The sequence below is a fragment of the Prosopis cineraria genome, unplaced genomic scaffold (genome assembly GCF_029017545.1).
Source record: "Prosopis cineraria cultivar Desert tree isolate PC_DT_omini unplaced genomic scaffold, ASM2901754v1 PC7, whole genome shotgun sequence".
In the NCBI taxonomy this organism is placed as follows: Eukaryota; Viridiplantae; Streptophyta; class Magnoliopsida; order Fabales; family Fabaceae; genus Prosopis; species Prosopis cineraria.
Window position 1 is genome coordinate 8,150,512 of NW_026555338.1, and position 17,414 is coordinate 8,167,925.

At 36.9% G+C, this 17,414-nt stretch overlaps 1 protein-coding gene across 4 annotated transcripts in view; it reads right to left on the reverse strand.

Annotated features, from left to right (window-relative positions):
• LOC129315461 (ALBINO3-like protein 2, chloroplastic) overlaps window positions 1–16,896 on the reverse strand; it is a 30,714-nt gene extending 13,818 nt beyond the window's left edge. For 3 of the 4 annotated variants that reach the window (XR_008594508.1, XR_008594509.1, XM_054959138.1), the window contains exons 1-7: window positions 16,447–16,896; window positions 16,120–16,226; window positions 15,494–15,621; window positions 14,528–14,599; window positions 14,092–14,193; window positions 13,541–13,600; window positions 13,236–13,301 (exon numbers count right to left, since the gene is read on the reverse strand). Coding sequence is in view for 2 of the 4 variants with exons in the window: in XM_054959138.1 (XP_054815113.1) it covers window positions 13,236–13,301; window positions 13,541–13,600; window positions 14,092–14,193; window positions 14,528–14,599; window positions 15,494–15,621; window positions 16,120–16,226; window positions 16,447–16,847 (936 nt within the window). In the remaining 2 variants the exon portion in view is untranslated. The remainder of the gene's footprint in view (window positions 1–13,235; window positions 13,302–13,540; window positions 13,601–14,091; window positions 14,194–14,527; window positions 14,600–15,493; window positions 15,622–16,119; window positions 16,227–16,446) is intronic. The other variant, XM_054959139.1, reaches the window with a different exon arrangement.
• Between the last annotated feature and the right edge of the window lie 518 nt (window positions 16,897–17,414).

Sequence of the window (17,414 nt, forward strand, 5' to 3'; positions counted from 1 at the left end):
CCCTTTGAGCTTGCTCGAATCATAAGAAGGCATACTTCTTGGTCAAGTTAGTAAGAGGTCTCATAATGATCCCATAGGTCATCACAAAACATCTCTAGTACCCAGAAAGGCCTAAAAAACCACAAAATTCCTTCACATTCTTAGTAGTCGGCCACTCCCACACTACTTCAATTTTTTGAGCTTCCATCTTCAGCACCACATGTAAAAATTCTGTGCCCTAGGAATGGAATTCTTGGCTGCCCAAGGAAACATTTTTTGAGGTTGACACCAAAAAAAAAAAATCCTACAAAGCTCCCAAAACAATACGCAAGTGTTCCTGATGCTGCTGATAAGTTGTACGCTAAAATGTAATCAAAGAACACAAGCACAAGCATTTCCAAATAAAGCCAAAATAAATCATTCATAGAAGCCTAAAAAGTCATTAGGGCATTAGTTAAATGAAAAGGCATATTTACAAATTCATAATGCCTAGAGTAATTGCAACAAGCAGTCTTGTGAATATCAGCAAGGAAGATACAAACCTAATGGTGCCCTGAATGGAAATCAAGTTTAGAAGAATAAACAATTTGGGATAGGATACTTATTTAGAATGGCGAAGCTATTAAGATGTCTGTAATTCACACAAAAATGCCACGAACCATCTTTCTTGGTAACTAGCAGTATTGGGCTTCCAAATGGACTTGAGCTAGGCCTAATTAAGCCCTTTTGAATCAGCTCATCCACCTGCATACTTTCTATAAATACAGGCAGCCATATGGCCCAATATTTGAAGGTTTGGCCCCTAGCAGCAACAGAATCACACGAGAACGGCTTCTAAATGGAGGCAAACTGGTTGGTTCTTCAAAAAAAAAGGGCAAGAAATTCACCATACAGAGGGTCAAGGTTGAAATATATAAAAGAAATTGAGTCGGTGGAAGCATTAGTATGTTGCCTAAAGTAAAGTTGAGCACTTCTATCATTGCTAGGAACCCCCCCAAGCTTGTACTGCTTACCATTCAACTAGAAAACTATAAATAATTGATTCCAGTAAGCTTGAATCGAGTTTAGGGATAAAAGCCACTTAATGCCTAGGACCAAATCTACCCCTCCTAAAAAATAGGGGTGAAAGTCTTCTTTGATTGTCAACCTAGTGAGCTTGACCTCTACAACTTTGCATACTTGGTTGCAACGTACAACACTATTGTCTCCTCTTTGAACCCTGAAGATAGAGATAGATTGAGTAGGCAACTAAAGCTCCTGAACTAATGAATCTGAACTAAAATTGAGTGGCCCCACTATCCACTAACAACAGCACATCATGCATGAGTAAAGTGCCACGAAGCTTCATAGTTGATCCACTTTTGCTACCCAAAATAACAGAGGGAAATTTCAACTCCATGATCCCTCTCCACAATTTTGTCATCTTCCAAAGGAGGAACAACCTCTTCACCTTCCTCAATGATCTGCATAAGCAAAAAAGATCCCTTGCAATGATGCCTAGGTTGGAAAATCTCCCCACAACAAATACATAGCCCCCTCTCTTGCCATCATTGATCGTCCATGGAGGCTATTCTGATTGAAGTCACAAACACTAGTTTGGAAGAAAATGATGTCAACGTTGATACTCTATGCATGTTCAAAGAGAATGATATAGATGGTCCCTTTTGGTCCCATGTGAAGTATGTTGAAGCATTAGTAGGGGCATGTTTAGGCTAAAATCTATGTGCTCTCAGCTTGCTCTCAAACTAAAGATCAAGACTCAGTTCACGGTAAACACTCAACTTGTGAATTCACATGTCTGCTCACAACTCTTCCCTCAACCCATGGAGAAAAATGCTAAGCAAGCAATGTTTAGGCCAATTCTTCACTCTAGCACAACGTGCGAGCTCTTGAAAATACTCTTGAACAATATTGGTCAATTTGATGCCACAAAGATAATCATATGGATTCTAGTACTCAGAAGGGCCATAGTTCTCTTGCAATGCCTTCACCAGCTCAGCATAGTAAAGGATTATTCACTCATTGTTGACCTAGGCTAAAACTCAAGTGCGTCACCCTCCAAGTACATGGATGCAACATCAACTTTGCATTCTTCAAGTGTGTTATAATATTTGAAGTAGTTTTCTAATTTCAAAATTCATCCTCCAAGGTCACCTCCATTGAATTTTGGAAATTAAATTTTAATGTGAGGAAGTTTACTGCATCTATGAGTCCAAGAGTTGTATAGATCACCCTCACTATCTTCATCTCAAAGAAAACAATATTTTCCTTTGCCGTTCCCCTGGGTGTTATTGGTTCTAGCAACTTCATCTTGGAAGTGGGCTTGCTGCCTCTTAGATCCATTAGAGAGTCAGACCTAGTTTTCCTATTATATCATAATTGGTATAATATTTCTCAATTATACTATATCCTTAAATATGGAATTTTTCTATTTTAGATTAATTAGGGTAATGCAATCAAATACGATTGTCTCTCCCTTCTCTGTATGTAGTTTGTTTCCCAATGAATAATACATGGTGCAATATTTCACAAATTATAGCATGGTAATAGAACCCTTGGTAGGATGATGGACTATTGCCAACTGCTGGGAATTTTGGCACAAGTTCTCACCACCAATAGGGATCCTACTAAGTCTCCTTTGGTTGGCAAGGGCTAATCGAGTTTGGGTTCAAACCTAACAAGGGGGATGGACCATTTAGTATTTCTAACTTCTCCCCGCATCTTGTCTCACATCATCTCATCGAGGACAACTATCTCAAATGGTCTCATAGTATGCTAATGATCATACGAGGTCAACAACAGGAACACTATCTGACGTGGGTGCCTCCAACACTAATCTAGTGATAGCTCGATTGATTCACCCAATAATGCCAGAAATTAGCAAAAATTATCTCCTCTCTATCTCTGCTAAAAAGATATAAGACTTAGCCAAGACAACCTACTCAAATAAGGAGAACACAGCAGCTATATTTCAAATCAAGCATCAACCACAGCCCCTAGTTTAAGGTGATCTTTCTATTACTCAATTTTTTAGCACACTAAAATGTTTGTGGCATCTTTACGAGGTTCATGCATGTTGTGCATTAAACATGAGTTATACTACAAGCAACAGGTTGATCAAGAACTCTGTTATGAATTCCTTTTAGGTCTTAAAGACTCATTTGAAGATGCCCGTGGTCAAATTATGAGTGTTAAGTCACTGTCAATGTTGGAAGAAGCCTTCAACATAATTAGATGTGAAGAAAGTCATGAGGCACTATAGAAATATTGTATTTATCGTAAATATTCTTATCTGATTATTAGGAGTTAATAGGATTTATTAGAATTATTAGTATTTATTAGCCATTTATTCTCATCTCCTGCCTTTGTGTATATATAGTCTCCTGTATCCTACTATTATTATAAATGGAAAATCATATTTTTCCTCTTAAAAATCCCACATGGTATCAGGGCACATTAGATCAAAACCCTAGCTGGTTTTTTGTTCTGTCGCATACGATAGCTTCAAATTGGTAGCTGACAGACAAAACCCTTATAGAGGATGAGAAGCGTTGTTGGATCTCACCATCGGCCAAGGAAGGACCAGAGACCTCCGATCAACGCAACCTTGAAGTTCGAGGTCGATTAACAGTGCATGGCGATCACATGTGCCACTCGTCCATTCTGCGTCAGAGGGAGAGTCCAGGTGCGTGGCGGCACGTGGAGAGCTGTTTCTAGCAACAACGACTTGTTCCGGCAACGATAGACTATTTCCGGCCTAGTCTCAGCATTTTCCCGTTGTGGATCTTCCAAGTCTTCACCTTGTTCGTTGAATGTGCGTATTGTCAGAACAAAATAGACCTAAAGAACACAAATACCTAGAAATTCCTAAGGGAAATGGGCCTTCTAATCCTAGAAGTAGTATGTCTCGGTCTTCTTGATCTGATTTGTGCTCATTTTCTTATAAGCTTTTGACAATGGGTGATGAAACATGCAAAACTACTATCAAAAGTTGTTGAATCTGATGCAGAATGTGTCAGTCAGATTTCATAATCAGTCTCTGTCTTCTTGGCACAAAAAGGTAATTTTCTTCAAGCCTTAAAAACATTGTGGATTGTTGACTCTGGAGCATCGGATCACATGATCGATAACCACAAATTATTTTCTACATATACTCCATGTGCTGGAAATTTGAAAGTCAAAATTGCATATGGGTCTCTTGCTCTTATTGCGGGAAAAGAGAGTATTCATATCTCTGAATCTATCACTCTAGAATCTGTTCTTCATGTACCAAAACTAGCATGCAATTTGTTGTCTGTTAGCCAACTAACAAAGCAATCTAAATGTTGTTCTAATTTTCTTCCAACCTATTGTGTCTTTCAGGATCTATCATTGGGTATGATGATTGGACGTGCTAAAGAGTGCAAGGGACTCTTCTTCCTTGAAAATGCTAGAGTGAGTCACCATCAAGCAACTAATATATGTAACTCTATATTGACCTCTATAGATACAAATATTCTATTATGGCACAAGACAATGGGGCATCTTAATTTCCATTATTTATCTCATTTGTTCCCAAACCTTTGCCCTATCAACCATGATGTCAAATGTGAAGTGTATGAACTGGCAAAGCACCAACGAACACCATTTCCTAAAACACCGAATACACCCACCAAACCGTTTGTTACCATACATAGTGATCTATGGGGTCCATCCCGTATCCCAAACCGCACCAAATCAGAATGGTTCATTACTTTCATCGATGATCATACTCAAGTTTGCTGGGTGTATCTCTTAAAAGACAAGTCTAAGACTGCATCCGTATTTATCAATTTCTTTACCATGATATAAACCCAATTCAACACAAATATCCAAGTTTTACATACTGACAATGGTATTGAATATTTTAACCAGGTCTTGAGTACCTTCCTTCACAAGCATGGCATTGTTCATCGAAGTACTTGTGCCCATACACCCCAACAAAACGGGATTGCAGGAAGGAAAAATAGATATATTCTTGAAGTGGCTAGGGCCCTCATGTTCACCCACAATGTCCCAATGTTTTATTGGGGAGATGCCAACTTAACTGCAACCTATCTCATCAATTGAATGCCCAGTCGTATTTTGTCTTTTGATACTCCTTTTCAAAAATTGCAAAGTGTTTTCTCCACATCTCATATTGAAACCCACATCCCTCTTCGTGTCTTTGGGTGCACAACCTTTGTTCACATCTATCAATCTAGTAAATTTGGACCTTGTGCTACAAAATGCATATTCCTTGGTTATTCCTCTACTTAGAAGGGATACAAATGTTTTGATCCTATTTCCAAACACATTTGTAAGCCTTGATGTTACTTTTCATGAAGATATGCCTTTTTACCCCAATTCTTCAACTCAGGGGGAGTATAGGTGAATCTCAAACTTGGAAAAAAGAGATTAGCAAAGAACAAGTGCTTCCTTATTCTTGGTCCATACCAGCAGAGTCATTACCACCTCAATTTCCAAAACCATCACTCTCATCCGAACCCTTACCACCATCACCATCTCTTGTGCCAGTCACAAAAGAAAATTCAACATACAGGGGGAGATATAGAAAGGCAAAAAGACAAAGACTTGTTGGTTTATTATCGAAAGCATAAATCCAAGGAAGGAGAGAAACTTGTATCTGAAGCACCAAAGGAGTCAAAACCAATGGTAGCTCCTGAATCACCTCAGCAAAGTCCCGAACAGGTGAGTGATCAACCTAATCTTGATTTACCCATTACTCTCAAAAAACAACCTCGCTCTTGTACTTTACACCTACTATAGAAACACATATCCTACAAGGCTCTTTCTCTAAGTTATCGTGCTTTTGTCACTAGTCTAGATAAAGTTGTAGTTCCCAACAATATCGAAGAGGCATTGGAAATGCCAAAATGGAGAAATGCAGTCATAAAGGAATTGAGAGCCCTAAAGAAGAATGGAACATGGGAGATTGTTCAGAGGCCAAGTGGCAAGAAGCTTGTAAACTGCAAGTGGATTTTCACCCTAAAGTACAAGGCCGATGGTACTCTTGACAAGTTAAAAGCACGCTTGATAGCAAGAGGGTTTATTCAGACGTATGGTATTGACTACAAAGAGACTTTTGCACCAGTAGCAAAATTAAACACCATTAGAGTTCTCTTAACTGTGGCAGCTAATCTAGAATGGCCACTTCATCAGCTTAACATCATGAATGCTTTCCTAAATGGAGAACTAAAAGAAGAAGTATACATGACTCTACCACCAGGATTTGATAGAGGCAGAGGTGATCAAGTATGCAAGTTGAAGAAATCTCTATATGGCCTAAAGTAGTCTCCTAGGGCATGGTTTGACAAATTCTCAAAAGTCCTCAAGCGAGAAGGCTATAAGCAGGGATTGTTAGGCCATACAATGTTTGTTAAAGTTGAGGGAGGTAAGAGGTGCATCCTTATTGTATAAGTTGATGACATTATTGTATATCTTGAGGAAATCACAAGAGTAAAGGTTGTTCTGGGAAAAGAATTCGAGGTAAAGACTTTAGTGCCTTGAAATACTTCCTTGGGATGGAAGTTGCGAGGTCAAGGAAAGGTATTTATGTATCTCAGAGGAAGTATATACTTGATTTTCTAAAGAAACAGGTATGTTAGGTTTTAGGCCAGCTGAAACCCCTATTGTGGTTCCGAAGAAAAAGAAGCCTAAGAAGAATAAGGAAGAGTCAAAAGAAAAAGATGATTCTTATGATGAGGTTGAAGAAGAAGACAATGAGAATGAAGAGGCCACTGATAAAGAAAGATATCAGAGGCCTGTTGGGAAGTTGATTTACCTTTCCCATACAAGACCAGATATTGCCTTTGCAATAAACATGGCTAGCCAATACATGTCTGAACCAAAGAAGAAGCACATGGAAGTAGTCTACAAGATCTTGAGATATTTAAAGGGTACTCTTGATAGAGGGTTATTCTTCCAAAAACAAGAATAAATAACCATTGAGGTCTACACAAATACAGTTTGGGGAGGAACTAATCATGATAGGAGATCAACTTCTAGTTATTGTTCCCTTGTTTAAGGGAACTTGGTTACCCAGAAGAGTCAAAAGCAAAAGGTTGTTTCTAAGAGCAATGCTGAGTCCGAGTTGAGAGCTTTGGCTCAAGGAATAATGGAAGAGTTATCGCTAAAACGAATCCTAGAAGAGATACATGTCAAAGTGGACTCACCATTAAAACTTTATTGTGACAATAAGGTAACTATAAGCATGGCCTTAAATCCTGTTCAACATGAGAAATCAAAACATGTGGAAGGGAATAGACATTTCATTATAGAAAAAGTGGAAGATTGAATCATATGTTTGATTTATTTACCTACAAACCTTCAAGCTGCAGATGTTCTAATTAAGGGATTACACAAGCCTGAATTTGAAAGTTGCATAAGTAAGTTAGACGTAATTAACATATATGATCCAACTTAAGGGGAAGTGTGGAGATATTGTATTTATTGTAAATATTTTTATCTGATTATTAGGAGTTAATAGGATTTATTAGAATTATTAGTATTTATTAGCCATTTATTCTCTTGTCTCCTAGCTTTGTGCATATATAGTCTCCTATATCCTACTATTATTATAAATGGAAAATCATATTGCTCCTCTCAAAAATCCCATAGGTACTTAATAAATCTCCATTTGGACCTTCTTCTATTTCTTCTTCTCCAAAAGTCTCAGCCTTGGCAGTTCATGGAACACAAGAAAACTCTAATAGAAATAAGGCTGACCATTGGTGTGATTATTGCAATAAAAAGGGCCACACTTCAGGAAATTTGTTGGAAATTGCATGGTAAACCCTCCAACAACAAACAGAAGCCATGAAATGACAGTAAAGGCATGATGGTGGGACCTGCTGTCACAGATAATGGTTCTTTAAGCATGAAGGAGCTTCTGGTTCTTTGCAAACTCTTATACAAACATGGTGCCCAATTTGCTCTTGCTTTTGGTGAGCCACATACCTCTTCTATCACTCTAGCACAAGCAAGTACTGTCCTTACTCAAGCACTCAGCAATGCTTCTTCATCTAAAAATATCTAGATAGTGGGCTTTGGTACTGCAAACCACATTACAAGTTACAAAGAGCTATTTTCTGAATTTTCTAAGTTCTTAGGACATGATGTGGTGGAAGGAGCTAATGGGAAGTTTGCTAAGGTTATGGAAATAGGCATGGTGGTTATCTCTGAAAACATAGTATTAAAAAATGTTTTCTATGTTCTAGAAATTAAGTGCAACTTGCTATATGCGTGTAGAATTGTCTTGCTATATGCGTGTAGAATTATGCATCCAATTAATTGTCATGTTGTTTTTGACAAATCTGGGTGCGGCAATGCTAAGGAGTGGTATGGACTCTATCTTCAAGGAACTTTACCAAAAGCATGTATTTCTTGTGCCTTGGCTTCTCTATCTATGAATGATGTTTAGTTATGGCATTCTAGATTATGTCACCCTAGACTTAACTATTTGCAAGCTTTGTTTCCCAACATTAGTAATAAAATTATTGCTGATTTCCATTGTAAAACTTGCCAATTTTCCAAACAAACTTACAACTCCTATCCAGTTCCTTCTTATAATCCCATAAGTCGTTTACTCTCATTCATAGTGATGTATGAGGTCCATCTAAAATTGAAACTAATTCTAAAGCTTGCTGGTTTGTTTCATTTATTGATGATTGTAGTTGTTTAACTTGGATCATTCTTATGAGAAATAAGTCCGAAGTTTTCTCTAGTTTCAAAAATTTCTGTATGTTTGTGCAAACTCAATTTCACACTGAAATTCAGATTCTTAGGAGTGATAATGGAAAGGAATATTTGAATTCTCAATTTACAAACTTCAGCAATTCACATGGTTTGCAACCACCAAACATCTTGTGCATATTCTCCACTACAAAATGGTGTTTTTAAAAGAAAAAATAGGCACCTTCTAGAAGTTGCTTGGGTACATACAGTGCACAGTAATGTGCCTAATAGATTTTGGGGGGATACTATTCTTACTGCTGCATATTTGATAAACCACATGCCTTCCAAAACTTTAAATTTTTGACACCTATTCAGAAATTTCTTGAAAGTTTTCCCCTCTCCCCTCTAATTTCATATATTCCTACAAAGGTGTTTGGATGTACTACTTTTGTTTACAACGAAGGGGGAGCAAACTTAATTATCGTGCTTTAAAGTGCATTTTTCTAGGATATTCTTCATCTCAAAAAGGCTATAAATGTTTTTCTCGTTCAAATAATAAGGTTTATGTGATTATGAATGCCAAATTTCAAACTCAGCCATTTTTTTCCCAAATCACCCATTCAAGGGGAGATGACTTCTAAGATTTCTAAGTATGAATGGATCATTTGTGAAACCAAGCATGATTATCTCAAGGTTAATTCTGATCAGCACCGTTATGAACCACATACATCACTACCTTCTTCTCAATCAGACTAATCTTTACCTTCCACTTCACCTTCTAAGTCTGAAAACAGCCCACAAAAATCTCACCCACCGCCCACCAGCACTGAATCATTATCCACCAGGTCCAGATTTCAAGATATTAACCCCTTTGAGCCTTTGAACCTTACTTCTTATAGAGATTCAGCTGAGACTATGGTGGAAGAACTTTAAAATGCCACTGAACAGCAACATGGTGGGGTTAAGTCCATTGCTACAACAAGGCAAAGTCAAGAGTCTGCACCTAAACCAAGTCTTGAAGACTTGCACTGGCCAATTGCCTTGAGAAAAGGGAAAAGGAGCTGCACTCAACATCCCCTTAGCAGGTATGTTTAATACAAGATTTCCCCTCAACTAAGGACCTTTGTTGCAGCTGCTAAAAAGGTCAGGATACACAGTAGCTATGAGGAAGCTGTGGCAGATCCTGAAAAGAAGGAAGCTATTGATGAGGAATTACGAGCTCTCCACAAGAACAAGACTTGGAAGCTTACTGATTTACCTAAGGGAAAATCAATTGTGAGCAACGAGTGGGTATTCACAATCAAATATAATCCAAATGGAATGATCAATAAATACAAGGCTCGACTAGTTGCTCGATGGTTCACACAAACTTACAGTATTGACTACCAAGAAACCTTTCACCAATAGCTAAACTCAACACTATTAATGCTTTGATGTCTATTGCTATGAATTTGGATCGGCCATTACTAGATGTTAAAAAAGCCTTCCTAAATGGAATCTCGAGGAGGAAGTATAAATGGAGATACCTCTAGGCTTGAGGAACGCAAGAAATTCCAATAAAATTTGACGACTCTTCAAATCTCTCAATGCACTAAAACAGTCCCTAAGGGCTCGGTTTGACAAGTTCAACGAAGCAATAAAGAAACAAGGATATACTCAATGCCAAGCAAATGATACTTCATTTGTGAAGCATTGTGGTTGAGAAATCATTACTCTCATTGTGTATGTGGATGACATAGTCCACACGGGAAATGATGCCAAGGAGATCATCAACTAAAAGGATAAACTAGCTGCTGAATTTGATATCAAGGATCTTGGAACTCTAAGATACTTCTTGGGTACGAAAGTAGCCAAGACTCAAAAGGAATTAGCATGTCTCAACGTAAGTATGCTATTGACTTACTAAAAGAGATAGGCATGTTGGGAACCAAACAAGCATGGTATTGACTTCTTAGGCATGAAGCTTAATCAAAAGTTGATGATTAGGCCAGATGGTAAAGCAGTTGACAAGAAAGATATCAAAGACTGGTAGGAAGATCTACTTGTCCCACATGAGACTTGACATATGCTATCTTGTAAGTGTGGTGAGGAAGTCATCTAGTAGTCCTCAAACAGAACATATAACAATGGTGTATCAGATTCTCAAGTACTTGAAAACACCAGGACAAGGCTTGTTCATTGACAAGGGCAACTCCAAAAGCATAGAGATGTTCACTAATGCAAATTGGGGAGGTTCCAAAAGTGATAGACTCTCTACTACTGGCTATTGCTTCTATGTGTGGGGTAATCTCATGACTTGAAGGTGTAAAAAACAACCTGTTGTATCAACAAGCTCAGCTGAATCAGAATTTCAAGCATCATCCTTGAAGTGTGTGAAGGAATGTGGCCTATAAGACTTCTAAGGGAGTTGAAGATGGTTGTGAATTCTCCAATAAAGGTTTAGTGTTATAATATGTCAGCCATTTGCCAAAATTCCAAGTCAACATGATCGAATGAAACATGTAGAGATCAATCAGCACTTCATCAGGGAGAAAATTGAAAACAAAACAATTGATTTAGCATATATTCCTTCTGGTCAACAGATTGTTGGTGTGATGACAAAATCATTGACTCAAGAAGTTCAAAGGATTTAGAAGCAAGCCAGTTTAAGGGGGAATGTTGGAAGCAGACTTGCTGCCCCTTGGGCCCATTAGAGAGTCAGACCTAGTTTTCCAATTATAACCTGATTCGTAGAATATTTCCTAATTATATTATATCCTTAAATATATGGGATTTTTCTGTTTTAGAATAATTAGGGTAATACAATCGTCTCTCTCCCTTCTCTCACAAATTATAGCAAAGAGCAATCACTTTGTCTGTTAAAATTTCAAAACTCTCAAGTCTGGAGGCTACGGTGGTTAATGGGTCTAATGAAGAAGCAAATGGATTTTTGAAAGGGTCAGGAGGTGGTGGAGGGTCATTGGAGGAGATAGAAGGGTTTCCGGAATGTTTGTTCACCATCTCGAACAAACCTTTGATGCCAAATTGGTAAGCACTCAAGTCATATAAAGAAAATAAAGGTAGAATAATGCTACTAAGAAAATATAAAGCAATTATCTTACTTTATAGTCTCTTAATAACCAAAAGTTAGGAGAATCTCCAATGGGTAAAATATCATACTAGCTTTTCAGTGGCTAGAAGATTTATAGAGCTTAAGTACATTCTAAACTAACAGAATTAAATATGAATAATCCCTAAATAACTAACAAATGTTGAACCCCCTTAACATATGGTTCCTTATTTTGCTGAAACAACTCCTAAAATCTCTCAAACAATATTATTCAAAATAATTTGAAATAAACAAAAGTAATAAAAATAACTTAATTCAGTTTTTGTCAGTTTCTCCTGCTGAAACAAGTCTTCAAGGTCTCTTATAAAGCTGAAGCGAGCTACTGCAACAACCACATAATCTTCTCATGAAATTCAAGAAAAAGTTATAACTTACAGTTCCCCTATTTTCATTTCACAATTGAAGATTTCATGCACTCCCTCAACTAAGAAACCACCCTCCATTTTTTTATTTAAAAGCAAGAGTATTTGCCCATAGACCAAAATGTTTAAAAATGTAATTCTATAAAATAATATAATTACCCGAGATCAATGTTCACTGAATCGTATTAATAAAAACTATTATACTCTTAGTTCTAATGGATAGTAATTTGTAAAGGAAATATTGCCTTGCTTTATAAAAGTTCTACATCTTCTGCAAAAATAAATCTCAAGTTTTGTCATTAAAAAAGAAAAAGAAAATCTCTCAAGTTTCTATAACGTCTTGATCATTAAATTTCCTGTAAAACTTAAAAATGGAAATTTAGCTCCAACGTGCAGTTTTAATCACAATCTCAATATTCTACCTCAAGAGATGCATGGGAAATATAAAAGCTGTAATTTAAGATTAAATTAAAAGTTTCTCAAAGTTTGTGCCCATAAACCCTGTCAAAATGCGGAGAAAGATTCATATTACGAAGTCAAAAGAAACCAAAGGTTTAACTTTGACTGACATCTAAAAGAAAACTCAAATAAAATGTCAAAAGATATTACAACAACAACAACAACAACAACAACAAGCCTTTATCCCACTAGGTGGGGTCGGCTACATGGATTGCAAGACGCCATTGTGCTCTATCATTTATTAAGCTTTTAGAAATATTATTAATTAAGAGATCACGTTCAACAACTTCCAAGAGTGTTCTCTTAGGCCTTCCTCTACCTCTCTTAATCGGACTCAAAGTTATATGTTCCACTCTTCTCACTGGTGCCTCCCTTGGTCTTCTTTGTACATGCCCAAACCATCTCAACCGATTTTCTACCATTTTTTCCTCAATAGGTGCCACCCTCACTTTTTCACGTATGTGCTCATTTCGAATTTTATCTTTACGTGTATGTCCGCACATCCATCGTAACATTCTCATCTCTGCTACTCCAACTTTATGCTCTTACGTGTATGTCAAAAGATATTAGAGAACAAAAAATGTTACACTAGAGACAACATCCTACAGACAAACTGAACAGATCAAAGTTACCTGAGGAATAGCCAACGCAATGAAAAATATGGGCACTGCAAGAAACTTCAAATACCCCTTGTAAAGCTGCAGTAGCAAAGACAATTAAAGACAATGGTCACCAACTTCAGGAAATATTGCTTTTTATTCTATGACTGAAGAATTACCCTTGCCAGACTCAATTTCTTAAAACAACATTAGTTAAGAATATGAGATTCATCTAACTGTTCGGAAACAAAAAAATCAGGTATCAGCTCTATTTTTGGAAAAGGAAATGTTGCGTAATATTAACAAAAAAATATGCTACACAAGTTACACATACTCACGTCTGCTAGCAAGGCAAGAGCGCCACCAGCCTTTCCAACTAATTTTTTCTGAAAGGATGTCTGACAAATCAATTAAATAACAAGTTAGCACATATCCTATCACAAATTTATTCCTGCCCTTAGGGAAATAAAGGAACTGAATTAAGGAATAACAACATGCCCAAGAGATTTGTTTAAAGAAAAAAATATCCTAAAATACATCTATCACGTTAGAATCTAAAGACAGCCGCAGATAAGCCAATAGTTGCAGGCTGAAGTTGAACTGAGACCAATTAATTGAAAAGACTTTTCAGAAAGACATATAAATAAACCTTAGCAGTTCTTTGAGAATTTCAAATACAAGATAGCAAAAACAAAAAAATGTAATTTTTGTGACAAGTAAGCCACGGATCACTAACATGCTAGAATCTAACCCTGAATGACAGAATTGCTAACAAAATGGATCCAGTTCATGTTAAATGTATGACAGAGTTAATGCAAAACATAAGGTAAACAGGTAAATCAGATTTCAGGTTGAATTCCTCATTCATAAGGATACAGTATTCCATTACCTGAACATTAGCACAGTGCAAACCAGCTATCAATGAAGGGATTATGAAACCTGACCAACCATGAGAAAGTGCTGTTAAATCTTGGAACCATAAAGCTCCACCCTGCAACAGAAGCAATATGTCAAAATTCTTCAAAGCCAAATGAAAGTCTCAGAACATACCATGCATGTTATAAATATAGACAGTAAGATATAGTTTCTCTCAGCAATAAAGTCTCAAAATAAGTCTAATCACTAATGTTAGATGAGATGGCATCCTTAAAGCTAGATCTTTATCATTTCATAATCTGTCACATATATCCTATCCAATTGAATTGGATCTTTGTAGTTTATACATTATCATCTCATTCTAAAGTGACATCACAACTATATAACTTTTTCTGATAGAAATATTTGAAAATTACAAAAACCATGCATTCTTGTCTTTTACGCCTTACACAATCAAAACCAGGGTGACCATCCAGTGACATCCTCCGTATGCTAAACATCCACAAGAAAAAACATGGAACCTGGAGGTGAATCAAAAACAAAAAGTTAAAAATAGGATGAATTTTAGCCATTTAGCACTGGAATTGTTTTGCCAATTAAAATCAGAGATTTCTGATCCTCTTATACGTGACCCATCTGTCCATCCATCCATAATTCCATATTCTTAATTAGTCCTAAATTCTCTCCCTGTGCAGAATAGAGTAGTATGATTGTTCATACCAATCTTATAAGAGATATACCCTATTCATCAGACGGGGCTAGATTTTGATACTAATCTTCTGATTTTACTCAGAAATTAATATTTTAAATTGCATTTTTATTTAAATTATGTTTTTTTTTTTTTGTATTTTCTATCTCTTCTTATAGTTTAGGCTCCTATGTTATGTATGGCCCTTTGGTAGTTTATTCTAGACAAATGTGAGGAATATTCATCAGGAGTGTTTTTGTCTCCCTAAACTGCATCTACCCCTGTTCTCTTCCCCCTTTAAAATTCCTCTGTTTCTTGTCTCCCTCGGATCTATGTTTTTGCTTTTCTCTCATTTCTATGCCTCTTTTCTCTTCTGTCCAGCATCAATGAATCATATCATCGTTTGTTAATGTAAATGCAGTAGAAGTTTTCTCTTATAGGAGGTGCAGGGGACCAGAATTAACATCAAATTTTGAATATCTATAATATTATCCAAAAATTCGAGAATAGCACTTACTGTCTATTAATTTGAGACTCTGGTGCTGCTCTAATCATCATGTTGCAAATATTGAAATTTCACACCAAACGATCTTTATTTTTATTTTTTTTAATCATCATTAATGCATTGGTTGGTGTTTTAATTTGGATATGGTGGTATAGGTATAATGAAAGTTATTTTCTTTTTAATATTCAATCACATTTTTCCCATTGAAAATAGATATATCACCTGAACAGTCAAGAATGAAAGCTGCCAAAGTAATGAGGGACATCCAATTGCTTTTCTCTCCTTCTCGAATAGCAAATACTGGGCTTTAAAACTCCTTTTTGACATAGGTGGTGGGAATGGAGGAGGCACTTTTAAGAAATGAAGGAGTCAAACAAAAATTAATAATAAATAATAAATTTAGCATTTTATCAATATATGAGGAAGGAAAAAGATTTTTCCACTAATGCTTTGTTACAAAAGGACATCAGCATCAACTCTCGATTCATTGTCATATTAAAATTAAAGAAAGCATATTTTCAAAGTGGATAACAGTCAAGCTAAAAATCAAAAGAAGCCAAATAAAGAGGGTTGCATGCATGATGTGCAAATGCACGGCGTGTGTGTGTGTGTGTGTGTCCGCTGCACAACTGTTACAACACTTTGTAAAATGTACTCAGATGCAAAAGGATTAGCCCCCAGTAGGGAGTGCCGATCGCTACTTGCAATGAGAGAAGACTAGGAAATGCCAGTCCACTAAACACAAGATGATGTCGCAAGCTACTCAGGATGACTAAGCTAAGGACTATAAAAGGGGAGTAGTCGGTTCTATAAAAGCTCAAAGTGGAATATTGGCCTTGGCAACTTACATCCAGGGAGAAACTGGACAAGCCTTTGAGTCTTATGAAGTTGAAAAATTAGAACCGGAAGTATTATGATTCTGAGAGCCAAAGTAGAGGAAGCTATGACCATCCACCTGGGAACCAATTATTCGACAAGATGTTGAAGTTAGAAAAGTGAACAATGATAGAGTCAGAAACCAGAATTTAAAGGATTGAAGAACGAACAATAACACTAATAAAACAAAATATTAAAAAAGAGTATTATGAAACGAAAAGATTCGATAAAATCAATTCATGTTTATAGCCTGTACTAGAAATTTCATACACAAATAACCAGATGTCAACAGGGCTCACCATGGCAGTCCAGTGAGATCATGAAATCCATCAAGCATCGAGATCACAGCTTGAACAGGGAAAATGTAGTCGTTCCCGTCGGTGACACCAGCAGCCACCGGCTCATTTCCATTCAAAAGCTCCGACAAAACCAGTGGATCACTACCCAAGATTTCCGAGTCATCGTCAGGAAAAGAAGTAGAGAAGGTACGCGAGGAAAAGGCACCAAGAACTGCCAAAGAGTTCAAGGCCAATCGATAGTGAGGTCTGTAAGTATCATATGGAGGAGGTGGAGGCCGTAATGGCGGTGTTGAGTTAGGTGACGATGTAAGGAGTTTAGTGTTGACGAGTTGCGATAAAAGGGGGAAAGTGAAAGATAGACGACGACGGCAAATGCGGGCAGAGATGACGGAGGTGGCCATGGAGACTGCGGGTGGCGGCTACCCCCAAGGTCCAATCTAAGTAAGCGGATAAAACAAGAGAAAATGGAAAATGCTTAAAATGGTAAAAGTTATTCTTAGGAAAAAAACAAAAAAAACAAAGAAAAACCCTTAGACTAAGGGGAGAATTTCAGTTAAAGACATGAAATGACCTTTAATTGCTCATGGCTCCTTAAATAATCCAAAACTTCAATTCAACCCTCTAAGACTGAACTGAAAATAATTTGAATGTATAAAAGATGAAAATATTTTCAGTTCAAATATTAAAATATAAGTTCAATTTGTATGTGATAATGGAGAAAGAACACAATGTTTTTCTAAAGAACCATTATCGAGATCTGTTTTCAATCTTTAGTTTCTACTCTCTATTTTCATCTTCATTAAACTCTTGACTTTCTGGTTTACATTTTCATTTTCGGCTAGATTTCAGTTGACGTTTTCACTCCCATCTTGAGGGATTTCGTCTTTCGCCATTAATGACCTGCATAAAAGCGAGAAAGTCGAGTCTTCTTCTCTGTTCCAAGTACACTCATTCACTGATATCTCTCT